Source organism: Zosterops lateralis, assembly GCF_965231275.1.
Source record: "Zosterops lateralis genome assembly, chromosome: 36".
Taxonomy (NCBI): Eukaryota; Metazoa; Chordata; class Aves; order Passeriformes; family Zosteropidae; genus Zosterops; species Zosterops lateralis.
The window spans coordinates 330,420-349,862 of NC_139796.1; the positions used below are offsets into that span (position 1 = coordinate 330,420).

At 60.0% G+C, this 19,443-nt stretch overlaps 2 protein-coding genes across 2 annotated transcripts; both read right to left on the minus strand.

Annotated features, from left to right (window-relative positions):
* Nucleotides 1-82: 82 nt before the first annotated feature.
* Nucleotides 83-11,818, minus strand: KRI1 (KRI1 homolog). The gene is made up of 19 exons (XM_083881986.1): nt 11,733-11,818; nt 10,901-10,971; nt 10,721-10,826; nt 10,067-10,193; nt 9,550-9,607; nt 9,132-9,181; nt 8,584-8,680; nt 7,995-8,069; nt 7,490-7,602; nt 6,649-6,763; nt 5,839-5,934; nt 5,588-5,764; nt 4,821-4,896; nt 4,061-4,140; nt 3,549-3,693; nt 2,731-2,861; nt 2,580-2,644; nt 1,709-1,804; nt 83-1,014 (listed from the first exon to the last, which is right to left on the minus strand). Exons 1-19 carry the CDS (start codon nt 11,812-11,814, stop codon nt 291-293), a joined length of 2,484 nt encoding a protein of 827 aa, XP_083738112.1. The 5' UTR covers nt 11,815-11,818; the 3' UTR covers nt 83-290.
* Nucleotides 11,819-12,138: 320 nt separating this feature from the next.
* AP1M2 (adaptor related protein complex 1 subunit mu 2) lies at nt 12,139-18,645 on the minus strand. The gene is made up of 12 exons (XM_083881975.1): nt 18,565-18,645; nt 17,713-17,869; nt 16,851-16,918; nt 16,615-16,745; nt 16,391-16,538; nt 15,121-15,247; nt 14,403-14,545; nt 13,957-14,028; nt 13,361-13,519; nt 12,770-12,895; nt 12,424-12,499; nt 12,139-12,275 (listed from the first exon to the last, which is right to left on the minus strand). Exons 1-12 carry the CDS (start codon nt 18,604-18,606, stop codon nt 12,253-12,255), a joined length of 1,272 nt encoding a protein of 423 aa, XP_083738101.1. The 5' UTR covers nt 18,607-18,645; the 3' UTR covers nt 12,139-12,252.
* Nucleotides 18,646-19,443: the final 798 nt, after the last annotated feature.

A 19,443-nucleotide genomic window follows, 5' to 3' on the forward strand; every position in this document is an offset into this window, starting at 1 on the left:
TTTGGGGGGGGGGGGGTTTGATTTATTTATTGCTCCACTCGGGACCCCCCCCCAAAAAAAATAAAGAGAACTTGAATCAAACTTGGTGTTACTTTGATTTTTTTGGGTTTTTATGGGGAGTTTTTTGGGGTTTTTCCAGAATTTCTGGAATTTTCCCACCTGGTTCAGGTGTTTTTTTAGGGGTTTCAGGTGATTTTTGTGAGTTTTAGGTGTTTTTTTGGGACTTTTAGGTATTTTTGGGGGGGTTTGGGTATTTTTTTGGCGGTTTCAGGTGGGGTTTTTTTGGGTTTTCAGGTGTTTTTTTGGGGATTTGGGGAGTTTTTCCTGCGTTTCTGTTTTTTCCCGTTGACGGTTCTCGTTGTCCCGGTGCCCTCGGGGCTTTTCCAGGCATTTTTCTCGAGGTTTTTCCCAAAGTTTTTCTCGGTGTTTCCGAGGTTTTTCCCAGGATTTTTCTCGAGTTTTTTCCTGAGATTTTTCTCGACATTCCCAGGATTTTTCCCGAGTTTTTTCTCGGGGTTTTTCCCAAAGTTTTTCTCGGTCTTCCCACTGATTTCCCCGAGATTTTTCTCAGTTTTTTTCCCGGGATTTTTCTGGATATTCCCGGGATTTTTCTCGTGATTTTTCCCAGGATTTTTCAGGATATTCCCGGGATTTTTCTCATGATTTTTCCCAGGATTTTTCCCACTATTTCCCCCCATTTTTTCCCCTTTTTCCTCCATTTTTTCCCCTTTTTTTCCCATTTTTTCCCCTTTTTTCCGGAGCTGCCGGAACCGGATCCGTCGTGGGTTGAGGCCAAAAGCCTCCAACCTCCTCCCGGTGAATTCCCGACCCCCCAAACGCACCGAGGGGCCCAGGGGGGGCCCCCCACGACCTCGGGGACCCCCCAGATTATTTGGGGTGGTTTGGGGGGTTTCTTGTTTTTCGGCTTTTTCCAAACGTTTTTTCTTCATTCGATGTTTTTTCCCGAATTTTGCTTTGGTTGGTTTTGGTTCGTCGTCGTCGTCGTTGTCGGGGCTGGGGGAGGAGGTTGGGGGTGAGGAAGGGAAAAATTGCATCAAAAATTATCCAAAAAACAGCCTAAAATTGTCCTAAAAATTGCCCCAAAGCCACTAAAAAAATTCCCCAAAAAACATTCCCAAAACCACTTTAAAAACACTCCAAAAACTGCCCCAAAACCCCCCAAAATCACCCCAAACAACACCATGAGAACGTTTAAAAACCACCCCAAAAAACACCCCAAAACTGCCCCCAAAACACTCCAAAAACATCCAAAACTGACCCCAAAACATCCAAAACTACCCCAAACCCCAAAACCACCCCAAAAAAAATCCCAAAACCATCCAAAACTGACACTAAATCACCTCAAAACCCCCAAAACCGCCCCAAAAATATCCCAAAAAATCCAAAACCAACACAAAATCACCCCAAAAACTGCCTCAAACATATAAAACCACCCCAAAACTGCTCCAAAAACACCCCAAAGCCACCCCAAAAAAATCCCAAAAAATCCAAAACCGACAAAATCACATCAAAAATGCCCCAAAACTGCCCCAAAAATATAAAATCACCCCAAACCTTCCCAAAAAAAAACCCCAAAAACCACCCCAAAAACATCCAAAATCACCCCCAAATCACCCCAAACCCCAAAAATTCCCCCCAAATCCTCCCCAAACCCCTCCCAGGACCCCCCAGGACCCCGTTTTCGTACCGGGCCAGGAGGGATCTCAGGATTTGGTGTTTCCTGTTGAGGTTTTGGGCTCTCCGGGTGTAGTTGGCCTGGTCCTGTCGCTCCTCCTGCTCCGAGCTGGGGGTTTGGGGGGCACTGAGACCCCAAAAATACCCCAAAATAACCCCAAAAATACCCCCAAAACACCCCAAAAACTGCCCCAAAAATGCCCCAAAAACTGCCCCAAAAAAAGTCCCAAAAAATCCCAAAAACAGCCCAAAACCCGCCCAAAAAAGCCCCAAAAACTGTCCCAAAACAGCCTCAAAATCACCCCAAAACCGTCCCAAAACAACCCCAAAAACTGTCCCAAAACCGCTTTAAAAATGCCCCAAAGACCAGCCCCAAAACCGTCCCAAAACAACCCCAAAAACTGCCCCCAAAACGGCCCCAAAAACACAGTTTTTGTGTCGTTTTGGGATGGTTTTTGAGATGATTTTTGGGTCATTTTTGGGGCAGTTTCTTTGGCCATTTTTGGGTTATTTTTGGGCCAATTTTTGGGCCATTTTTAGGCCAGTTTTTTGGGCCATTTTTAGGTCATTTTTGGGCCAGTTTTGGGCCATTTTTAGGTCATTTTTGGGCCAGTTTTTTTGGGTCATTTTTGGACCATTTTTGGATCATTGTTGGTTCATTTTTGGGCCAATTTTTGGGTCATTTTTGGATCATTTTTGGACCATTTTTTGGGCCAATTTTTGGGCCAGTTTTTAGGCCATTTTTGGGGCCATTTTTGTGCCATTTTTAGGCCAGTTTTTGTGTCATTTTTGGGACATTTTTGGGCCATTTTTGGGCCAATTTTTTGCACATTTTTAGGTCATTTCTGGGCCAATTTTTGCCCCATTTTTTCCCCAGCCCTCACCGGTACATGCAGGTCTTCCTCAGCGAACACCAACGGTTCAGCTCCTTGTCGTCGGCCGCCAGGATCTGGGGGGACAAAAGGGAACCACACACAGATTTTGGGGGGTCCCAGCGCCCCCAGGGGGCTCCGGGGGGTCCCGGGGGGGCTTTACCTCGTCCGTGGAGAGGCCGAAGTCGCAGGGCAGGACCCGCCGGTACTTGAAGCGACACGGGAGGTCCCCGACAACGTCCTCGAAGTCCAGCGAGTAAAACTCGTCCAGGTATCGCTCGAAGGGGCCCGAGGCTGGGGGACAGGGGGGGTTTGGGGGGGGCTCAGAGGGTCTCAGGAGGGGTTTGAGGGGTCCTGAGTTGGGTTTGAGGGGTTTGAGGAGGTCCTAGGAGGAGTTTGGAGGGTCATGGGGAGGGTCTGGGTAGTTTGAGGGGTCCCAGGAGGTGTTTAGAGGTCCCAGGAGGGGTTTGGGGGGTCCCAGGAGGGGTTTGGGGGGTCCCAGGAGGGGCTTGGGGGAGTCTCAGGAGGGGTTTGGGGGATTTGAGGGGTCCCATGAGGGGTTTGGGGGGTCTCAGGAGAGGTTTAGGGGGTCCCAGGAGGGGTTTGGAGGGTCCCAGGTGGGGTTTGAGGGGTTTGGGGGGTCGCAGGAGGGGTTTGGGGGGTCCTGAGTTGGGTTTGGGGGCCAGGGGGATTGGGGAGGATCAGGATTTTGGGGGTATTAGGAGTTCGGGGTCACTCAGGGATTTGGGTTTGGGGTCTCAGGGATTTGGCTCTCAGGGGTTTGGGTCTGGGGGCTCACCGGGGTCTCAGTGATTTGGGTCTGGGGGCTCACCGAGGTCTCAGGGATTTGGGGTCTCTCTCAGTGATTTGGGTCTGGGGGCTCACCGGGCTCTCAGGGATCGGGGTCTCAGTGATTTGGGTCTGGGGGCTCACCGGGGTCTCAGGGATCAGGGTCTCAGGGATTTGGGTCTGGGGGCTCACCGGGGTCGAAGGGGGGCTTCTCCCTCTCCAGGGCCTCCCGGAATCGCGATTTCCGGCGCCGTTTCCCAAAGGTGACCTCGGGGGGGGCCCGGCCCGGGGGGGCCGCGGGGTCTGGGGGGGCCCCGGGGACAAAATCTGCGTCCATCTGGGGGGGGGGCAGTGGGGAGGGGGCTGCACCCACAAATCTCGGACCCTCCCAAATTCAAGACCCCCCCCAAATCAGGGAACCCCCAAATCCAGGAGCCCCAAAATTCGAGACCCCCTTCAAATTTGGGACCCCCAAATCCAAACCACCCCTCAAATCCGGGACCTCCCCCAAACCCAGGACCCCCCCCCCAAATCCTGGACCCTCAAATCCAGGACCCCCCAAATCCAGGAAACCCCAACTGTGGGACCCCCCCAAAATTCAAGACCCCCAAATCCAGGACCCCCCAAAATTTGAGACCCCCCCCCAAATTCAAGACCCCCCCCTAAATTCGAGCCCCCCAAACCCAGACCCCCCAGGCACTGACCACAAAGTCGGGGTCCTCGCAGTGGGGCTCCCTGGGGGGCTCCTCCTCCCGCCCCGTCCACGAGTCCCAGTTCCAGTCGTCTGTGGGGACACAGGGGACACCGGTGACATCAGGGACAGCCAGGGGACACCAGGGACATCAGGGACAGCCAGGGCACACCAGGGACACCCAGGGGACACCGTGGTGACATCAGGAACGGGGACATGGTGACACCAGGGACAGTGAGGGGACACCGGTGACACCAGGACACGGGGGAAGGACACAGTGACACCAGGAGCAGGGACATGGGGACACAGTGACACCAGGGACAGCCAGGGGACACCACGGTGACACCAAGGACAATGAGGGGACACCATGGTGACAACAGGGACACTGGGAGTGGGGACATGGTGACACCCAGAACAGGGACATGGTGAGCAGGGCAGTGACACACTGGGGACACCAGAAATGGGGACACGGTGACACTGTGACCAGGGCGGTGACAGTGACACCCTGAGCAGGGACACAGTGACACCCCGGGGACATCGGAAATGGGACCATAGTGACACTGTGACCAGGGACACGGTGACACAATGACACTGGTCATGGTGACAATGACACTGTGACCAGGCTGGTGACAGTGACACAGGGGGTGGTGACACCCTGGGGACACCAGAAATGGAGACATGGTGACACTGTGACCAGGGACACGGTGACACAGTGCCACTGGTCATGGTGACAGTGACACCCCGGTGACGCCCCGGGGACCCCCCTCACTCACCGTCCAGCCCCTCCTCCTCCTGGAACTGCGGCTTCTCCTCCTCGGCTCGTCCGTAAAACTCCTCCCCAAACCACTCCTGGGGGGACACGGGGGGTCAGGGGGCAAAATTTGGGTCAGGGGGCAAAGATTGAGGGTCAGGGAGCAAAATTTGGGGGGTCAGAGGGTAAAAATTGGGGGTTTAGGGGGTAAAATTTGGGGGGTGGGAGCCAAAAATTTGGGGTCGGGGCAAAATTTGGGGTCAGGGGCTGATTTTGGGGCCAGTTTTGGGGGTCTCTGGGTATCCCCGATTTTGAGGAAGCTCTGGGGGTCTCTGGGGGCTGATTTTGGGGGCAGTTCTGGGGGTCTGTCCCTGATTTTGGGGCCAGTTTTGGGGGTCTCTGGGTCCTGATTTTGGGGTCAGTTCTGGGGGTCTGTCCCTGATTTTGGGGCCAGTTCTGGGGGTCTCTGGGGGCTGATTTTGGGGCCAGTTTTGGGGGTCCCAATTTTGGGTGTCCCAATTTTGGGGCCAGTTTTGGGGGTCTCTGGGTATCCCCATTTTGGGGTCTCTGGGGGGGATTTGGGGGCAGTTTTGGGGGTCCCTGGGGGCTGATTTTGGGGCCAGTTTGGGGGTCTCTGGGGGCTGATTTTTGGGGCAGTTTTGGTGGTCCCTGGGGGGGACTAATTTTGGAACCAGTTTTGAGGGGCTGATTCTGGGGGGGGGGTTCTGTGGAGGGATCCCTAATACTGAGGGCAACTCCAGGGGTCTCTGGGGGTCCCAAAACACCCACAGCCATCATCCTGTCGTGCCCCTGGGGGTCGAAATCCTCCTCCAGCTCGGCCCCGCTGATCCCCACGGCCCCTCCGGAGCCCCCCGAGGCCTCGCGGATTTTCCGCAGCCGCTCCTCCAGCTCCTGCCTCTTGAGGTTCTTCAGCTGCTTCAGCTCCTCCCGGCGCCTCTCCCGCTCCTGGGGAGGGGGAAAAGGGGTGAGGGAGGGTCTGGGAGACCCCCCAAAGCCCCTCGACCCCGGGTTTTGTTCACCTTCCTCTTCCTCTGGCGCGTCTGTTCCCGTTTCTCTTTGCGCCGCTCGTCCCGACGCCGCACGGAGCTGGGGATGAGCCTGGGGAAGGTTTGGACCTGGGGAAGGGGGAAAAAGGGGTGAGGGAGAGCCAGAAATGGGCCTGGAATTAGGTTTTGGGGAGACCCAAAATTGGTCCTAAAATTGGGACCCAGAAACCCCCAAATCAGCCCCAAGACCCCTAAAACTGCCCCCACAGACCCCCAAAACTGGCCCCAAAATCAACTTTCAGGGACCTCCAAAACTGGTCCTAAAATCAGGTCTCAGAAACCCCAAAATCAGCCCCCAGAGACCCCAAAACTGGGAAGGTTTGGACCTGGGGAAGGGGGGAAAAGGGGTGAGGGAGAGACAAAAATGGGCCTGGAATGAGATCCCAGGGACCCCCAAAACTGGCCCAAAATTAGGACACAGAGACCCCCAAAATCAGCCCCCAGAGACCCCAAAACTGGCCCAAAATCAGGACACAGAGACCCCCAAAATCAGCCCCCAGGGAGCCCCAAAATCAGCCCCCAAGGACCCTCAAAACTGCCCCCGGAGACCCTCAAAACTGGCCCTAAAATGAGATCCCAGGGACCCCCAAAATCAGCCCCCAGAGGCCCCCAAAATCAGCTCTCAAGGACCCCCAAAACTGCCCCCAAAATCAGTCCCCAGGGACCCCCAAAATCTTTGCCCCGACCCCAAATTTTTACCCCTGACCCCCAAAATTTTACCCCCTGACCCCAAATTTCCTCCCCGACCCCCAAATTTCCCCCCCGACCCCCAAATCCCCCCACCTGGGCCGCCCCGGGCTCCTCGAAACGGAAATTGTGTCGTCGCTCAAACTCCTGTTGCTGCTCCAGGAACTGCTCCCCCTCCTCTGAGGAGTCCTCCAGGGGGTCCTGGGGGGCTCTGGGGGGTCACAGGGGTCAGGGAGGGTCATTTTGGGGGGTCACAGTGGGGTCAGAGGTCGGGGGGGGGGTCACAGTGGGGTCCCCATTCTAAATTCTGGAGCTGCTCAGGGGGTCTGGGGGGGTTATAAAGGGTCTGGGGGTGTTTATTTGGGGTCTGGGGGGGTTTATTTGGGGTCTGGGGGTGTTTACTTGGGGTCTAGGGGGGGTTTATTTGGGGTCTGAGGGGGCTCCAGAGAGTCTGGGGGGGATTTGGGGGGTCTGAGAGGGTTATAAAGGGGCTGGGGGATTTATTTGGGGTCTGGGGGAGGTCTCCAAGGGCTCTGGGGTGTTTCAGGGGATCTGGGGGGGGGGATTTGGGGGGTCTGGGGAGGTCTATAAAGGGTCTGGGGGGGTTAAGGGGCTTTGGGGGGGTCTATAAAGGGTCTGGGGGTTATAAGGGGTCTGGAGGGGATTTTGGAGCTCTGGGTGGTTTATAAAGGGTCTGGGGGGGGGGTCAAGGGGCTCTGGGGGGGGTCTATAAAGGGTCTGGGGGTGTTTATTTGGGGTCTGGGGGTGTTTATTTGGGGTCTGGGGGGGTCTCCAAGGGCTCTGGGGATGTTTCAGGGAATCTGGGGGGGGTCCCAGGGGGGTCTGGGAGCCTCCAGGGGCTGTGGGGGGTTTATAAAGGGTCTGGGGTGTTTATTTGGGGTCTGGGGGTGTTTATTTGGGGTCTGGGGTCTCTCACCCCTCGTCCTCCTCCTCCTCCTCCCGGCCCCGGCCGTTCCCCAGCAGGAAATCCCGCAGGAATTTCTCCCCCGGCTCCAGCCCCGGGTCGGTCCAGAACCTCTGCAGGGGCTCCTGGGGGGGGCAGGGGGCTTAGAGACCCCCTGGAGACCCCCCAAACCTCTCCTGGGACCCCTGAGACCCCCCAGAGCCCCCTGAGACCCTCAGAACATCCCTGAGACCCCCCAGAGCCCCCAGCCCCGGGTCAGTCCAGAACCTCTGCAGGGGCTCCTGGGGGAGAAATAGGGGTTAGAGACCCCCTGGAGACCCCCCAAACCTCCCCTGGGACCCCCAGAGCCCCCCAGAATCCCCAGAGCCCCCCTGGGGACCCCCAGGACCCCCCAAAGCCCCCTCAGGACCCCCCAGACCCCTCTAGAACCCCCCCAGGACCCCCCAAATCCCCCCCCAGGACCCCCCAAACCCTCCCCAAAGCCCCCCAAAGCCCCCCAGGACCCCCAGCCCCTCACCAGGTCCTGCAGGGGCTCCGGGGGGGGCTCGGCCTGACCCCTCAGCCAGAGCAGGTACTGCTGCTGCTCCTGCTCCTGGGGGGGGAAAAATGGGGTTTGGGGACCCCCAAAACCTCCCCAGGACCCCCCAAACCTCCCCAGGACCCCCCAAAACCCGCCTGGGACCCCCCAAAACTCCCCCAAACCTCCTGGGACCCCCCAAAACCTCCCCCAAAAATCTCCCTGGGACCCCCCAAACCCTCCTGGGACCCCCAAACCCTCCCCAGGACCCCCAAAAAGTTCCTGGGACCCCCAAAAACATCCCCAGGACCCCCCAAATCTGCCCAGGACCCCCCAAACCCTCCTGGGACCCCGCAAAACCTCCTGGGACCCCCCAAACCCCTCCTGGGACCCCCAAAAACCTCCTGGGACCCCCAAAACCTCCCCAGGACCCCCAAACCTTTTTGGGACCCCCAAAACCTCCCCAAAACTCCCCTGGGACCCCCCAAATGTCCCCAAGGACCCCCCAAACCCTCTCCACGACCCCCCAAACCCTCCCCAGGACCCCCAAAATCTCCCGAAAACTCCCCAGGACCCCCCAAAAACTCACCTTTTCCTCCCGGGTTTGGAGGCGTGGCTTGAGCAAAGCCCCTCCCCCCTGCCCCTCCCCCTCCTCCTCGTCACTGTCGGCCACGAAGGCCCGGAGCCTGCGGGGGGAGGGGCGGGGTCACCCCAAAAAACCCCAAAATCCCCCCCAAAAATCCCTCCAAATCCCCCAGACCTCCCCCCGCCCGGACCCCCCAAGAATCTCCCCAAAATCCCCTCCTGAGACCCCCCAAAATCCCCAAAAATCTCCCCAAATCCCCCCAGAATCCCAGAGACCCCTCGGGACCCCCAAAATCCCCTCCTGGGACCCCCCAAAATCCCAGAGACCCCCCCAAAATCCCCCCAAAATCTCCTCCTGGGCCCCCCCAGGACCCCCCAAAAATCTCCCCAAAAATCTTCCCCAATGTCCCAGAGATCTCCCCCCAAATTCCCAAAAAATTCCTCCAAAATCCCCCCCAAACCCCCTCAAAATCCCCAAAATTCCCTCCTGGGACCCCCCAAAATCCCAGAGCCCCCCCAGGACCCCCCAAAATCCCCCCCAGGACCCCCCACCTGTCCCTCAGCTCTCGCTGCTCCTCCACGTAGCTCCGAGAGGACTCGACCTGGAGGAACAAAAAAGGAGATTTTTGGGGGGTTTTGGGGGATTTGGGGATTTTTTTGGGGAAATTGGGGGATTTTAGGGGGTCCTGGGTGAGGGAGGCTGAAGTTTGGGGGGTCCTGGGGGTCCCAGGAGGGTATTTGGGGATTTGGGGGGATTTTTGGGGATTTTGGAGGGTCCTGAGGAAGGATTTTGGGGGGATTTGGGGATTTTTTGGGGGAATTTTGGGGAATTTGGGGGGATTTTTGGGGTCCTGGAGGTGCTCAAGGATTTTGGGGTGTCCTGGGGGGGTCCCAGGAAGGGATTTGGGGGATTTTTGAAGGGAATTTGGGGGAATTTTGGGGGGTCCCAGGAGGGGATTTTGGGGGTCACCTTCCTCCTCTTGGCCGCTGCCTCTTCATCCTCCTCATCCTCTTCATCCACGTATTTGCTGTGGGGAGAGGGAGGTCAGGGGGGCTCAGGACCCCCAAAAATCACCCCAAAATTATCCCAAAATTGTCCCAAAATTCTCCCCAAAATCCTCCAAAAAATTCCCTCAGAATTCCCCTCAAAAATCCCCAAAATTATCCTAAAAATCCCAAAAAAACACCAAAAATTTCCCCCAAAAATCCCCCTAAAATTATCCTAAAATCTCTCCCAAAATTCTCCCAAAACTCCCTCAAAACCTCCCTAAAAATTTCCCAAAATATCTCCCAAAAATTCTCCCAAAAATCCCCCAAAATCCCCCCAAATCTCCCAAAATCCACCAAATCCTCCCCAAATACCCCCAAAATCCCCCCAAAATCACCCAAATCCCCCCAAAATCCTCTCAAAAAAACCCCAAAACCCCCCAAAATTTTTCAAAACCCCCCCAAAATTTTTCAAAATCCCCAAAAATCTCCATCCTCACCCCTCCTTCTCCAGCACCACTTTTCTCTCGTAATCCTTGAGGAACATGGGCCGGGCTGGGGGCTCCTCATCCCCCTCCTCATCCTCATCTTCATCATCTTCATCATCGTCCTCGTCCTCCTCGGACTCTGGGAAAGAAAAAAAATAATTTTGGAGGAATTTTGGAGGGATTTTGGTGGAGTTTGAGGGATTTTGGGGAATTTTGGGGGGATTTTACAGGGATTTTAAGGGGGATTTTGGGAGGATTTGAGAAACTTGTGGGGATTTTGGAGGATTTGGTGGATTTTAGGGGGGATTTTACAGGGATTTTAGGGGGAATTTGGGAGGCATTTGGGGGCGTGTTTGGGGATTTTGGGGGGATTTGGGGGGGATTTTTTTTGAGGATTTTTTGGGGGGATTTGGGAGGATTTTTGGGGGGATTTTACAGGGATTTTTGGGGGGATTTGGGGAGATTTTGAGGGATTTTGGAGAGATTTTGAGGGAGATTTTGAGGGTTTTTGGGGACCCGCCCCGGGTTTTTGGGACCCCCCTGGATTTTTGGAGTCCTCTCCTGAGATTTTGAGGACCCCTTCCCTAATTTTAGAAGCCCTCCCCTAATTTTTTAGCCCCCTCCGGATTTTTTGGACCCCCACCCCAAATTTTTCAGCCCCGTTACCTCCCCTGGTGTAAAACTCGGCGTCCTTCTGATAAATCCGGGGGTCTCGGCTCTTGAGCAGGGCCAGGGTCCGGTAAAACTCCCGCTCCTCCCGGGGGTCCAGGGCCTGCCGGGGCCAGGGGGGGCTCAGGGGGGCTTTGGGGACCCCCCAATGTCCCCCCAAACCCCAAAAATCCTCACCGGGTTGTCCCCGCTGGAGTCGGAGCTGTCGCTGCCCTCGGAGTCCTCGGGGTCCCCGTAACGGTCCCGAACTGCCCCAAAGGGGGGAAAAGGGGCTGGTCAGAGCTGGGGGGGGCAGTGGGGTCCCCCCTGGGCTGGGGGGGGGGGGGGTTGGAGCCATCAGGGGCGGGTTCTGGTTCTGTTCTGGGTCCTGTTCTCCCCTTTCAGGGCCCAGTCCTGGTTCTGTTCTGGGTCTGTTCCCATTCTCCTCTTTCAGGGCCCGGTCCTGGTTCTGTTCTGGGTCCTGGTTCTGGTCCCAGGGTCTTCCATCCCCAGTCCCAGTCCCAGTCCCGTTCCTGGTCCTGTTCCTGGTCCCATTCTCCCTTTTCAGGGCCCAGTCCTGGTTCTGTTCTGGGTCCTGGGCCCATTCTCCCTTTTCAGGGCCCAGTCCTGGTTCTGTTCTGGGTCCTGGGCCCATTCTCCCCTTTCAGGGCCCTGTCCTGGTTCTGGGTCCTGTTTTCCCCTTCTGGGCCCAGTCCTGGTTCTGGTCCCGGAGTCTCCCGTCCACAGTCCCAGTCCCATTCCTGGTCCTGTTCCCAGTCCTGTTCTCCCCTTCTAGACCCAGTCCCGGTCCTGGTTCCGTTCGCAGTGTCTCCCGTCCCCATCCTCAGTCCCAGTCCCGTTGCCCATCCCATTCCCAGCCCCGTTCCCGTTCCCATTCCCATTCCCGTTGTTCTCTCACGTCTCTGCAGCTCCTCCCGTTGCCTGTACCGGTCCCATTCCCGGCCCCATTCCCGGTCCCGTTCCCCCCATTCCCGGCCCCATTTCCCCGTCCCCATCCCGGTTCTCTCACGTCTCTGCAGCTCCTCCCGTTGCCGGTACCGCCCGTACCGTTCGGCGAACGCGGCGTTCACGCGGAGCTTGGGCCCCGCCATGGCCGCCCCCGGCACCGCCCCGCCACTTCCGCTTCCGGGTCACGCACCAACGTGACCCCCCCCCGGCGCGCCCCGCCCCTTCCGCCCTCTGGCCCAGGTTGGCCACGCCCCTTCTGCTTCTTAAAAGGGCAATGGCGCCCCACGAGAGAGTGGGGTCCGCAATCCTTATGTGACCCCAAATCTCGCGATCCCCCCGCCCCAAATCGCCCCCCACACCTGCGACCCCCATAAATGGAACCAGGACCCCCCCTGAGCCCCCTCCCCACCCAGGACCCCCCAAAAGTAGAACCAGGACCCCCCCCCAGCCCCCCCCAGCCCCGACCCAGGACAGGCGATCTCAGCTCCATCTTTATTTGGGGGGTCCCAGGGGTATTTTGGGGGGTCCAGGGAGGTCCTGGGGAGTCCCAGCGGGTCCAGGGGGGATTTTGGGGACCCCCCTCAGCTGGTCCGGATCTGATAATCTGTGTGAGAGAGAGAGAGGGGTGAGGTTGGGGGGCTTGGGATGGGGGTCCCGGGGGGGATTTGGGGGTCTCAGGGGGGTTAGGGGGGGAATTTGGGGTGTCCCAGGGCCATTTTGGGGTGTCCCAGGTGTATTTTGAGTTCACTCACCCCCGCTCTGGGTGATGTATCTGACCCAGGGCAGCGCCTGGTACCCGCTTTTCTCGATGATCTTCATGTACCTCACCTGGGGGGGGCCGGGGGAGTTATCCCCCCAAAACCCCCCCCAGAGACCCCCCAACCCCCCCCAGAGACCCCCTAAACCCCCCCAGAGACCCCCCAGCTCCTCCCCAGCCCCCCAAACCCCCCCCAGAGACCCCCCAAACCCCTCCCAGAGACCCCCTAAACCCCCCCAGGACCCCCCCAAACCCCTCCCCAGGATCCCCCAACCCCCCCAGAGACCCCCCCAAATCCCCCCAAACCCCTCCCTGGCCCCCCCAAAGCCCCCCGGGGGCACCTGGATGCCCGAGACAGTGAAATAGGGGATCTCGAAGCGGACGGCGATGGGAGGCCGCCCCTCCTCCTCCTCCTTCTCCACGCTGGGCAGCCCGAAATGGGCCCGGAGCAGGTGCTCCTTCCCCCCCTGCGGACCCCAGGGGGGCGTTGGGGACATTGGGGACACCGGGGACAGCCCCAGGACAGCCCAGGGACAGCCCAGGATGGGGGGACAAGGGGTGGGACAGACCCCGGGATAGGGGACAGGGGACACAGGGGACACCCTGGGACAGGTTTGGGGACACAGGGGTGACCCTGGCCAGCTTTGGGGGACAAGGAGCAGGACAGACCCCAGCATAGGGACACAGAGAACACCCCAGGACAGATTTGAGGACACAGGGGTGGGACAGACCCCAGGACAGAACACAGGGGTGTCCCAGGACAGGGTTTGGGGACACAGAAAACACCCCAAGACAGGACTGGGGACACAGGGAACACCCCGGGCCAGCTCTGGGGACACAGGGGACACCCTGGGGTGGGGTTTGGGGACAAGGGGACACCCGGGCCAGCTCTGGGGACACAGGGGACGCCCCGTCGGGGCCGGGCTGCTCACGGGGAAGGATTTGATGCTCCAGACCAGCACGTTCCTCTCGGGCAGGTACCGGGCCGTGCCCACCGTGCTCTTGAACTTGGGGGAGTCGGCGTCGCTGGGCACCGGCACCGAGATCTCCACCCCGCTGGCCACAGACTGCTTCTTGAACTGCCCCTTGGCCTGCGGGGCACGGGGGCTGTGGGGGGCTCCAGGGCTGGGGAGGGTCCCCTGGGAGTCCCCAGGGGTGTCAGGGGGTCCCCAAGGGGCTGGGAGGGACTGGGGAGGGTCCCCTGGGGGTCCCTAATGTGTGGGGAGGGTCCTCAAGGGTTGAGGAGGGTCCCTTGAGGGTACCCTGAGGGTCCCCGAGGGGCTGGGGAGGGTCTCCAGGGGTTGGGGAGGGTCCCCTGAGGGTCCCCGAGGGTTGGGGAGGGTCCCCTGGGGATCCCCAAGGGGTGGGGAGGGTCCCCTGGGGGTCCCTGAGGGGCATTAGGGGGTCCCCAAGGGGTGGGGAGGGTCCCCTGAGGGTCCCTGAGGGTTGGGGAGGGTCTCTGAGGGACTGGGAGGGTCCCCTGAGGGTCCCCAAGGGTGGGGAGGGTCCTGGGGGTCCCCAGACTGACCTTGACCATGATCTCCACTCGGCTGTGGGAGAATTTCTCGATGACAGACTCGATCCAGATCAGGGGCTTCACCTGTGGGGTCACACCTGGGTCACACCTGGGGGTCCCAGCCCCACAAAAAGGGGTCCCAGCCCCTCAGATGGGGGTCCCAGCCCCCAGGTGGGGGTCTCAGCCCCCCAGAAAAGGGTCCCATTCCCATAGAAAAGGGTCCCAGCCCCACAAAAAGGGGTCCCAGCCCCACATCAAAGGATCAAAGCCTTACAAAAAGGGGTCCAACGCCCCAGATGGGGGTCCCAGCCCCACAGAAAAGGGTCCCAGCCCCACAGAGAGGGGTCCCAGCCCCCAATTGGGGGTCCCAGCCCCACAGAGAGTGGTCCCAGCCCCCAATTGGGGGTCCCAGCCCCACAGACAGGGGTCCCAGCCCCCGATGGGGGTCCCAGCCCCACCTGTGTGTGCAGGCGGTAGGACATGAGCTCGAAGTCGCCGTCGGGGGGGATGAAGCTGATGGTTCGGTCGTTGTCGAAGCGGGACAGACGGACACACTGGTGGAACTTGACGTCCTCCAGCTCCACCGACTTGTTCTTGCCCCCTGGGACCCGAGTGGGGGGCTCAGGGGGGGACTGGGGGGACAGGGGGACTCGGGGGGGGGCTTGGGGGGCTCAGGGGGGACAGGGGGACTCAGGACAGGTTTGGGGACAGGGGATAAGGGGGGGACTTGGGGACAGGAGGAGAGGGGGGACAGGGGGGCTTAGGGGACACAGGGGGACATGGGGACAGGGGGGACAGGGGATAAGGGGGGGACAGGAGGGGCTCGAGGGGGGCTTAGGGGGGATGAGGAGGCTCAGGGACAGGGGGGATAGGGGGGCTCAGGAGAGACAGGGGGACTCAGGGGACACAGGGGGTTAAAAGGGGACACAGGGGACTCAGGGGTCACAGAGGACACAGGGGGTTAACAGGGGACACAGGGGTCACAGGGGTCACAGGGGGTTAAAAGGGCACTCAGGGGACTCAGGGGTCACAGAGGACACAGGGGGTTAACAGGGGACACAGGGGTCACAGGGGGTTAAAAGGGCACTCAGGGGACTCAGGGGACACAGAGGACACAGGGGACACAAGGCTCAGGGGACCCAGGGGACCCAGGGCCAGCCCCCGTCCCGCACTCACGGCCCGTCAGCTCGAACAGGACTCTGTCGTTGAGGCCCAGGCGCAGCTCGGGCATCCCCGAGAGGAAAACCTTCAGTTTGATGGTGCCCACCACCTCACTGAGCACCACGCTGCCGTTGGCGCTCACCTGGGGACGGCAGGGCTCAGCAGCCTCATCTTCATCATCATCCTCAGCCTCATCATCCTCAGCCTCATCCTCAACCTCATCCTCATCATCTTCATCCTCAACCTCATCCTCAGTCTTGTCCTCATCATCTTCATCCTTATCCTTGTCCTCAACCTCATCATCCTCATCCTCATCATCCTCATCCTCAGCCCCAGCCTCGTCCTCATCGTCTTCATCCTTATCCTTGTCCTCATCCTCATCATCCTCAGCCTCATCCTCATCCTTGTCCTTGTCCTCAGCCTCATCATCCTCAGCCTCATCCTCATCATCCTCAGCCCCAGCCTCATCCCCATCAGATCCCCCCCCAATTCCCCTCCCTTTGCCACCCCAATCCCCCTCCACATCCACCCCAATTCCCATCACATCCCACCCCAATAATCCCCCTCTCACCCCAATTGACCTCAATTTCCCACCCCAATCCCCCTCCATTTCTTACCCTAAACCCTTTCCCACCCCAATCCACATCAAATTCCACCTCAATCCCCCTCCCCACCCCTCCAAACCCCCTCCCCAATGCCCCCAGCCCCTCACCAGCCCCTCCCCAGCAGGTTGACAGCCCCCAGACCCCCTCCTCACCCACCCCAAACCCCCTCCCCACTCCCCCAGACCCCCTCCCCAGTCCCCCAGAGCCCCTCACCAGCAGGTTGGCAGCCCCCAGACCCCCTCCTCACCCACCCCAAACCCCCTCCCCAGTCCCCCAAACCCCTTCCCCAGTCCCCCAGAGCCCCTCCCCACCCCTCCAGACCCCCTCCCCACTGCCCCCATCCCCTCACCAGCAGGTTGACAGCCCCCAGACCCCCTCCCCATCCCCTCACCAGCAGGTTGACAGCCCCCAGACCCCCTCCCCATCCCCTCACCAGCAGGTTGACAGCCCCCAGACCCCCTCCCCACTCCCCCAGACCTCCTCCCCAATCCTCCAAACCCCTTCCCCACTCCCCCAGACCCCCTCCCCAGCCCCCCAGCCCCTCCCCAGCAGGTTGACAGCCCCCAAACCCCCCTCCCCACTGCCCCCAGCCCCTCCCCATCCCCTCACCAGCAGGTTGACGGCCCCCCAGCCCCCCTCCCCACTGCCCCCAGCCCCTCCCCAGCCCCCCATCCCCTCACCAGCAGGTTGACGGCCTCGATGACATCGATGAACACCTCGTTTTTCTTGTAGCGAATCCCCTCGGAGCGCCAGGACACGGCGTTGGTCACCGTGGTCGGCACCCGCGACCTGCCCGTGTCCAGCTTGTTCCCCTCCTGGGTGATGTACCTGGGGGGGCTCGGGGGGCTCAGGGGGGGCTCTCAGGGGGTCCCGCAGCCCCCCAAAGCCCCCTCCCCAGGCTCACTCCTGCAGGATCTTGCTGTCCGTGGTCTGGGGGAAGCCAAAGTCCATCAGCTCGTCCAGCAGCTCGTAGACGATGACGAAGTTGTCGCGGATACTTTCCTCTTCCAGCTCCTTGAAATACTCACAGAACACCTGGGGAGGGGTGGGGACACCTCTGTCACCTCCCCCCGGGTGGGGACACCTCTGTCACCTCCCCCCGGGCGGGGAGACCCCCAATTTGGGGGGCTCCAGACTCACCTCCACCACTTTGTAGAGGAAGGAGAAAACCAAGGAGGCGTTTCCGTTCTTCTTGGTGGTGGCCACCACTGGGCAGGAAGGGGTTAAGGAAAAAAAGGGGGGGTCCCTGAGGTTGGGAGGGGTCTCTAAAGGGTCTCTGAGGATGGGGAGGGGTCGTCAAAGGGTTTCTGAGGTTGGGAGGGGTCCTGGGAGGGGATTTTGGGGGGGTCCTCAAGGTTTTGGGGTCCTGGGGATGGTTTTGGGGGTGGTCCCTGAGGCTGGGGAGTGTCCCAGGAGGGTTTTGGGGGGGTCCCGAGGTTGGGGGGTCCCAGGGGGTGGTCCCCGAGGCTAGGGGGGTCCCAGAGGGTATTTTGGGGGGGTCCCAGAGGGTATTTTTGGGGGGGTCCTGATGCTGGGAGATCCCAGGGTGTATTTTGCCCCCCCAGGGTGTATTTTGGGGGTCCCAGGATGTATTTTGGGGTCCCAGGATGTATTTTGGGCTCCCAGGGTGTATTTTCGGGGTCCCGGGGTGTATTTGGGGGTCCCGGGGTGTATTTTGGCCCCCCAGGGTGTATTTTGGGGGTCCCGGGGTGTATTTTGGCCCCCCAGGGTGTATTTTTGGGGGTCCCAGGGTGTATTTTGGGCCCCCCAGGGTGTATTTTGGGGGTCCCAGGGTGTATTTGGGGGTCTCTCGGGGTGTATTTGGGGGTCCCAGGGTGTATTTTGGCCCCCCAGGGTGTATTTTGGGGTCTCTCGGGGTGTATTTTGGCCCCCCAGCGTGTATTTTGGTCTCCCAGGGTGTATTTTGGCCCCCCAGGGTGTATTTTGGGGTCTCTCGGGGTGTATTTTGGGCCCCCAGGGTGTATTTTGGCCCCCAGGATACAGTAGAGGTTGTTGTGTTTGATCCACAGGAAGTGCAGGGGGCCGTGCCTGAGGACGGGGCTGAGGGTCCCCTCCTCCTCCCGCTGCAGCAGGACCCCCATGAAGGGCTCGATGTCCCCCAGCCCCACGTCCCCCTTGTAGCTGCGGCTGATCAGGGGCTGGGGGGGCACGGGGGGGTCACAAATGGGGGCACAGACCCCCCAAAAATGGTCATTTCAACACGGGGTCATGGGGTCATCGCCAGTGACCTTGGGTGACCTTTAGGGACAGGGAGGTGTCCCCAGGCCGGACATTGGGGTGACCCCCAGGAGAATTTGGGGAGGGGGTGTCACACCTGGACCACCCCCCTGTCCCACCCCAAAATCCTGGAGGTCACTGAGGTCACCCTGTCCCAAAATCCTGGAGGTCACGGGGTCATTGACCTTCGATGACCTTCCGGGACAGAGGGGACGGGGGGGTGTGTCCCCCCCAGGCCAGACATTGGGGTGACCCCCAGGAGAATTTGGGGAGGGGGTGTCACACCTGGACCACCCACCCCAAAATCCTTGAAGTCCCAGGGGTCACCCTGTCCCAAAATCCTCGGGGTCACGGGGTCACTGACCTTGGATGACCTTCAATGTCCAGGCCGGACACTGGGGTGACCCCCAGGAGAATTTGGGGAGGGGGTGTCACACCTGGACCACCCACCCCAAAATCCTTGAGGTCCCAGGGGTCACCCTGTCCCAAAATCCTCAGGGTCACAGAGGTCACCCCAAAATCTTTGGGGTCACTGACCTTGGGTGACCTTTAAGGACAAAGGGATGTGTCCCCCCACCCCAAAATATCCAATCTGGGGGTCTCGGGGGGGTCTCACCTTCCCCTTGAGGTCCAGCACGAAGAGGGCGGAGGCGGCCATGGCGGCGGCGGCCCCTCCCACCTGCGGCACCTGCGGCCCGTCACCTGCCCAGGTGAGCCACGGGGCCTTAAAGGGGCCGCTCCTGCCGCCCCCAGACCCAAAACACCCCGGGGGTCCCACCCCGGGCTGGGGGAGACCCCCCTGAGTTTGGGGGGTTTGGTCACTCCCAGTCCCCCCCCCACTGTGGGTTTGGGGTGGGGGGCGTGGGGTGGGGCAGTGTGGGGAGGGGGTTTGGGGTGGGGAGGGGTCTCTGAGACCCCAAATTTTTGACTTTTGGGGGGTCCCCGTAGATCATGACTCATTTTGGGGGGTCGTTGTAGCCCCCAGACCCCACAGGGGTTCTCATGGGGGGTCTTCACACCCCCCAAAACATCAGATTCGCCCATTTGGGGGGGTCTCTGTGCTCCCAGACCCCTCCCGGGGGGTCTCTACCCCCCAAAATCCACCCTGGGGGAGGTCTCGCACCCCCAGACCCCCGGATCCCCCTCGGGGGGGGTTTAACCCCCCAAAATCCACCCCCAGACCCCCAAAATCCCCTCTAGGGGGGTCCCATCTCCCCCAGACCCCCAAATACCCCTCGGGGAGGGTCTTTCCCCCAAAAAAATCCACCCCCAGACCCTTCAGGAGGGTCTCTGCCCCCCAAAATCCACCCCCAGACCCCCAGATCCCCCTTAGGGGGGTCTCTGTCCCCCAAAATCACCTCTGGGGTGGGTCCCATCACCCCCAGACCCCTCCTGGGGGGTCTCTGTCCCCCCAAATCCACCCCCAGACCCCCAGATCCCCATCGAGGGGGTCCCTGTGCCCCCCAAAATCCTCTCTGGGGTGGTCCTGCACCTC